Genomic DNA, 6988 nt, shown 5'->3' with positions numbered 1-6988 from the left:
ATTAAGGCTTCTTTATGGGCATGAGAGGTGACAGACTCCCCAGAATCAGTTCTGAGGCTTGGCATAACATTTCTTCTGCGTCTGATTGTAGCATTTGCATGAAAAAAATTGGTACCAGCATCCCCCAAAGTAGCCCATTTTATAGCCCCTCTCTGTTTCCAATAGATTCTCTGTTGTTCTAATAAGGATAACAATTTTTCATTTAGAATTGCTCTGAAGTTCCACTCTTCTAGACTCAAGTCTCTGCATTCCTCTATTGTCTCAAATAATTTAATTACCAGGCTGATATTGTTGATGGCAGTTTTCAGATTTGATAATTTAGCACTCCAAACTTTTAGAGCTCCTCAGTTTCTTGAATTTATTTGTCACTATTTTAGCCTTATCAGTGATGTTTGGGTTTGCATACCAGTTTTGATCAATAATTTCCTGGAAACCCTCTCTAAGCAGCCAAAAATTTTCAAACCTGAAGATATGAGCTCTAGGAATATCAGTTGAAATTGTGATTACCAAAGGGCTGTGGTCAGAGATCCCTCTAATTTGTGCTGTGCAGGTAGTTTCGGGGTAAGAGAGAGTCCAAGAGCTATTGGTGAAGACCCAGTCTAATTTTCAAGCAGAGGTGGGCTTTGCATGTTTGTCCAGGTGTATTTTTGCCCTTGAAGGGGGATGTCAGTTAGACCAACATGACTAATAGTGTTATTGAAGAGCAACATATCACTTATGTCAGCCCCTTCTCGGTTTCTATTTTCTGGATATCTATAAAGATTGAAGTCACCCAGAATGATCCAATCTTCCTCATGAGCTATATCCAGATTTTTCAGCCATGTAGTGAATTCCCTTTTCCCTTCATATGTTCATGGACCATTAACGTTCATCAATGTCCAAGTGCTATCATTATGCTTTGAAGTAAATTCCACGGCTAGACCAAAGCCACACGATAATTTAAGGATTCCTGTGAATAAGCATGACTTCCAGGCTACAAGAAGACCTCCTGAGGCTCCAATTGAAGGGACAAAGCAATAATCATCAAAAGTTGGCGGCAGAATACCTCTGATGAATGTCTGATCAAAGTCAGTTTTTTTGGTTTCTTGAAAACGAACTATGTCACAATTATTATTTGAGACTTTGCTTTTGATCGAGTCCCACTTTCTAGCAGCATTCAGCCCTCTCACATTCCAACATAAGACATGCCAAGTTCTATTAGGTGATTGATTCATGATAAAATGGTAGGTTTCTGGCTTTCCAAATTTGCATTTTCCATAACATTGCTCCTCAAGCAGATAACAATGACATCATTGTCATCAAGTTCAATTTTAGCTAACCAGCAACCCCAAATTAACATACAAGTTCTGAATAAAGCAGACATGTTTCTGACAGTCATACTAAGACGATACAAAAGAGACATAACAGCCATAAGATCAAAAGCTAACATATTTAAGCCCCTAAATTTCTAGGCTGCTCCTCCTGAGTTTTCCTGCTGATCTGCAGTCCTGCCTTGCTGATCTGCAGACCTCCCTTCAACCACCTGTTCTTCAAAGCTTCTCTGAAAAGTGGGAGCTGAGGAGGACTCCCCAGCTGTGATCCTTGCCCTTGCAACAGGGTTGCTTTTCTTCCTCTTGTTCTGCAAAAGATCATCATTGATCTCAGAATCATTTAACTTGCAGATTTCAAAGGCAAGTTTTTTTATTTCTTCCTTTTTCATTATTGGTGGTGTTGAGGTACAAGCCAAACATTTTTTTATTTGAGCAACCATTTAATTTGAAACCTTTTGCAGTATCTTTCAGCCTAGGACTCCTTCTTACCTCTGTCTCCACTATGGCTGCTGCTCTTTTGCCTGACTTTCTTTTGCCAGGAGATGTGCTACCCTGTCCAGAGTTGGAACCCTCAGTCCATTTTCTCCAGCCTCTGATAAGCAGGTAAAATCATTGTCAAGGCAGGCTAATGGGATTGAGAACTGAATGACACCATTATTACTGTCTAGGCATTCAGGTACTTTAGTGGAATGGAGCTGTTTGACCCATTGAAAGTTACCAGGTGATAACAGAAGAACTGTGAAAAAATTAGCCCAGGCTACAGGTATAGAAATGTGAAGATCAGATGTATTACCTGTAGAGAAGAATCTTGCCCAAAGCCTAGCAGACTCAGCCCTCATATATTGTGTCCAGGCAGGGTCCCTTTTTTCAGCCTGAATCAACACTCTGCCAATCTGCATGTTGTTGCTGTTGTTATTCTGAATCTGAAGTTGCTGATTATTTTCTGCAATAAGAGCTTCAAAGAACTCAGCTTCTTCTGGGAAGGCCTGGTTTTCCTCTAGTGGTTCTTGAAGTTGCTCTATCTGGATCCCATCCTGGTTTTCTTCTGCTGCTTGCTCTGGTGGATTTTCATCATGAACTGGGGGCTCCTCATCATCAGACCCAACTAGCTGATCAATAGGAACTTCTTCAACCACCAAATAGATCGGTGAGGGTGGAACGACAGGTACAATGTTAGCATTGTTTGCCTGGTCAATTTGGAGCTCATCAACTATTTCCATTAGCTCTTGCTCTTGAGGGTTAAGCTGAAAGACCTCATTTTCATGCTGTAAGAGATAATGTATCTGTTCATTCCCCTGAATGTCATTGACTTCTAAGAAATCACCATTGTGGGGTGGCTATATAGGGTTGATTATGACTGGATCCAGATCTTGGTTCATTGGTGGCTGGTTCAGATCAATATGAGCTTCATCCTCTAGTTCAGGAATATCATTCAGGTCCAGCATTGGCTCAGGCCCTTGAACATTCTGCATCTGTTGTTCCTGTGCCTGAATTTCCTCTGGCCAAGGGTCCCAGTCATTGCCTTCCTGTCCTTGCTCCTGCTCTGGCTGTACAAATGTTCCATTAACTGGGCTGCCCAAGCCCAAAGAAGTCAAATGGCAAACCTAGCTCCAAATCCAAATTTTCAGGAATGGGGTCTTCATCTGGTGGCCCACCTCCTTGGGGCTTTTGCTGCAACACTTCACATTGTATAGTCCAAGACTCTCCATCAATGGTATCTGGGTCTTCATATACTATGAACTGGGGCACTTTCTGCACGTCCTTAACCCTAGCTCTCACCAAAAGCCTTGTCATATACCTCTCATCAGCCTCAAAGATCAGCACTTTTGCAAAACCCCCGCAGCCTGCTGTATATGACGTTCAGTCCAATAATCACTAGGGAACCCTAACAGTAACAGCCAACATTCATAGTTGAACTGTGCTCTGCGCCAGTTTCTACCTTCATTATGCTTACAGAAAGAAACACTAACATTATCAAACACGTGGGGGCTTTCCTGAACCAAAGTGTCTCTGTCATACGTATGAGTGAACTTGACTAAGGCCTGACCCAGATGTGAAGGCTGAATATCAAGGAAGGTAACCCTTTTCTCTAGTTGCAAGAAGTCCCTGATCACCCCCCTAACAGCAGCAAAATGCATAGCATTACCAGGGAGAGGATCGATGGTGACGATGGCGAGGTCTTCATGTCGAGCAGGAGGCCTCACAGGTGCAACCGCGCGAATCATGAACTCGCGGTTGGGAACATCTTCATATTGGAGATTCTCGGGGATGAACGGGTTGGGATCAGCTCTTTGGTAAGCCATGATATCGAGCTCAGGAAGCTGATGAGGGTGAGAATGGGATGCGGATTGATGTTCGTGGAGTGGGTTTCCGCTGGCTTCTATAGCAGGAGCAGGAGGACGACAAGAAGGCGAAGAGCCATGCAGTCTCCAAGAGGAGGGGTTGAGGGCCTCGTGTAGCACATCACTGTTATTAAGGGAGTCCTTTTCCGCTCCATTGGGCCGCAACCTCCACGGGACAGTAATTGCAGGCACTTGTTCCTTGGCGGCCCAAGAAGACCGAGCCAATTCTCCAAACGAATTAAAGGATGGCGGGTTGGAAGCAGTCGGTTGGGCATTAGACCCGAGGGTAAACCAGGCTGGTTTAGGGACCGAAACCGCCTTTCCCTTGATCTTGCCGGGGATCTTGTCCATTTTCAAATGCTGAAGCATTAAGACAGTTAGCAGCAGCGTGGCCGGACATCCGGCACGCGTGACACCTTATTGGCCAGCGACAGTTGATACGTAAATGGCCAGGGAGAAGGCAGCGACTGCAAGGGATCAACAAGGGACCATTTGGACGAGGGGGGAGGAGGAGGAGGAAAGACCATACGGTCAAACACAGGTCGACGAACAGGCCGGGAACCAGGAGGGAAGAGAATGCGATTAAAGACAGAGCGTCGAGTTCTTGGCTCCTGACGGTAGCGATGAGCAGAGCTTTCACGATGAAAGCCAGAGCCAAGAGGAATGGAATTAGCACCAGAGAGCGGTGGAGATTTGACAGCCTCAGCATAAGAACGCTTAGAAGGTTTGGAAGAAGCTGATTGCCACGCTTTCTCTTCTTCAGCCAGAAACAGAGCAACTTCACGCCTCCAGTTGGGACCGTCATTTCCCCAAAGATGGAAGAAGACTTCATAGGCAGTGCAAGAAAAGGAACAGAGGTTGGCCACAAAGAGGCCAACAGATTTGAAGGAAACCACAAACCTAAACACACGATCACCAAGCTGGGACCTGGGAGACATTGAAGTGAGCAGCGGTGCCACCAATGGTTGCCTGAAGAATAAGCCCTGCCGACTCCGGCACTAATCTAAACTTACAGCGACCAAATGCCGCAACCAAAACAAAGGAGGAGCTATCACAAACCGGTGTAGAGACCGGTAAACCAAAGGCATGCCAAATTTCTTTTTGAATCTTCAGTCCCGGGGAGAAGACAAGCCCCGGGAGCTCCATGAACAAAAACCGAAGAAAAAGAAGTAGCTCCAACACACCTCTAGAGCTCAGCGAGGCTAGAGCAAATCTGGAAGTTGTAGAGAAAGGTACACGGCCACCTGTTTCGTGTGACAGCTTCAGGCATGGAATCTGCCAGAGACGCCATCAGTTCAGGCAAAACGTCGAACAGGTGTCCAGCACGCTCCTCAGGCGCCGCCAGCATCCATGGCAGCTCAGCGCATGGGAGACGCCAACTCCAGACTTCACCACCACAGCAGGAGGAGGGCTGCAAGCCACCAGCGAGGGGCGCAAACAGGAGGGACGAGGGGCGGCGGAGCAGGCGGGCCGGTGGGTGGCGGAGCAGGTGGGCGTCGAGGCCAGGGCGGCCGCCGACGAGGAACTGGTAGGGGGCGCTCAGCTCAGGTGGGCGTCATGGCCAGGGCGACCGCCGGCGAGGGTCTAGCAGGGGGTGCTCAGCTCAGGTGGGCGTCGTGGCCGGGGCGGCCGCCGACGAGGGTCGGGCAGGGGGCTCAATTTGCATTGCACTATACTGGTTTTGTTCCTCCCAACAGCGATGTTCAGATCTACCCCTCTAGCTCCTGCCGCTCCGCGGTTTTTACTCAACTATTCAAACCTGTGCACTCCTCCGTCACCACTGGTCGAGCGCCGCGCGCAGATGCGCCGCCGCCGGCCGCGCGCTGCTCTGCCGCCGCTGGTTGCCCACCGCTGCTGCAGATGCGCCGGCGCCCTGAGGCCTCGGGGCATGGCCCCGCGACCGCGCGCACCTCCCGCCCCCGGCGCTGCCGAGGAAATGAGTGGGGGGAGAGAGAGGAGGAAGTTAGGGTTTAGGTGGGGGAGGGATGCTTATACACTGGTATCCAAGCTGCTCATCAACGGTGGAGAATAAACGAGCCATGTCGTGCCGGCCCATTATTTGTGCCGTGCCCAGGCACGGCACTACGATCAAGCTGTGTCAGGCACGGGCACGAAACGAGCCGAACCGGGCCGTGCTTCCTAGTGCCGTGCTTGGGCCGGCCCATAGTGCTCAAGCCAAATAGCCAAGTATAAGACCGACTCATATGCATGAGTTATTTTTTCTCAATAAAAAAATCACGATGAAAGATGTCCTTCTGTTCAGAGTTATGTTACCTTCTACTTCGAAAAAGAGGGAATATTCACATTCTGTAGGAAAAATACGAGTAGCAAAAGTTATGTTTTAAAGACATTGATGGATGGCATGGCTAGTGTTAGGTGGAGTCTCCCAAGAATTTGGTCATTTGGTGTATACATCTTCATTCTAGAACAGTATCCCTCTTTGGTTTATTAGGTGTGCACTCTGCGAGATCCGACGTCGTTCTCCTGTATTAGTAAGACACAAAGTCGTAGTGACATGCCCCTCCGTCCCTAAATATTTTTCGTTTTTATTTTCCAAGAAATAACTCTGACTAAATGTATATTAAAAAAATTAATATTTATAATACATAATTAGTATTATTGGATAGATATTTGAATCTAGTTTTTTAATAAATTTATTTAGAGATAAAAATGTTACACGTATTTTTATAAATTAAGTTAAAGTTGTCGACACGCATGTCGTGGCGACTAATATTTAGGTACGGAGGGAGTATCGTTTAAGATGTGGCTGAAAGACTGAAACGACCTAAAAACAGGAAAGGCAGAACTGTGTTAACCCAAACAAGCCGGAGGTGGTTTCCCGAAGGAACCACCGTCCACGTCCCTCTAATTGATTTCGACCGTTCGATCTATCATCGTGTGCCTGTGATCGCTCGGAGCGGATTCGGCCGGAAGCGGCTTCATCTTCTCCTCCTTCGCTTCCATCCGCTTTCCCTCTGCTTCTCTCGGTGTCGTGCAGCTTCTGCTCCGGAGCTAGGCCACCCAATATATACAGGGCTTTCGATTCTGATCCTTCCGGGAAAAAAAACCTCCACCTTATCTCTTCCCCGTCCTCCTCCGCTCCTCCCGCAGGTCGCCACGACGCCGCCGCCGGTGGCGCCCCCGCACGCGCCTCCCTTCCTCTTCCTCTACTCTCTCCTTCCTCTCTCCATCCCCGCGCTCTCTTCCTCTCGACGGGCGCAGGGCGACGGCCTAATACGATGGAAGAATAAATGAATGAACAAGATCTTCGCATGACGCAGGCGGCGGCGACGTCCTTGAGGCGCGCGCGCCCACGGTGGCCGTCCTCGGCCGCTG

General features: G+C 48.0%; 1 protein-coding gene across 1 annotated transcript; it reads right to left on the bottom strand.

Annotated features, from left to right (window-relative positions):
- Positions 1 to 1205: 1205 nt before the first annotated feature.
- On the bottom strand, positions 1206 to 5602 carry LOC136475307 (uncharacterized). Its single transcript, XM_066472849.1, has 4 exons — positions 5412 to 5602; positions 2104 to 3157; positions 1800 to 1902; positions 1206 to 1618 (listed from the first exon to the last, which is right to left on the bottom strand). The coding sequence occupies exons 2-3, from the start codon at positions 2528 to 2530 to the stop codon at positions 1811 to 1813; spliced, it is 519 nt and encodes a 172-aa protein (XP_066328946.1). The 5' UTR covers positions 2531 to 3157; positions 5412 to 5602; the 3' UTR covers positions 1206 to 1618; positions 1800 to 1810.
- Between the last annotated feature and the right edge of the window lie 1386 nt (positions 5603 to 6988).

This window comes from Miscanthus floridulus, chromosome 8 (genome assembly GCF_019320115.1).
Source record: "Miscanthus floridulus cultivar M001 chromosome 8, ASM1932011v1, whole genome shotgun sequence".
Taxonomy (NCBI): Eukaryota; Viridiplantae; Streptophyta; class Magnoliopsida; order Poales; family Poaceae; genus Miscanthus; species Miscanthus floridulus.
This window is presented reverse-complemented; position numbering and strand designations above follow the sequence as displayed.

What these genes read in the sequence shown, in the direction of transcription:
- LOC136475307 (XM_066472849.1), bottom strand. Translation starts at nt 2,530, where the DNA reads ATGGAAATAGTTGATGAGCTCCAAATTGACCAGGCAAACAATGCTAAC. An exon ending in GGCAAGATTCTTCTCTACAG is followed by an intron (nt 1,903 to 2,103) that starts GTAATACATCTG and finishes CCTGCTTATCAG; the next exon opens with AGGCTGGAGAAAATGGACTG.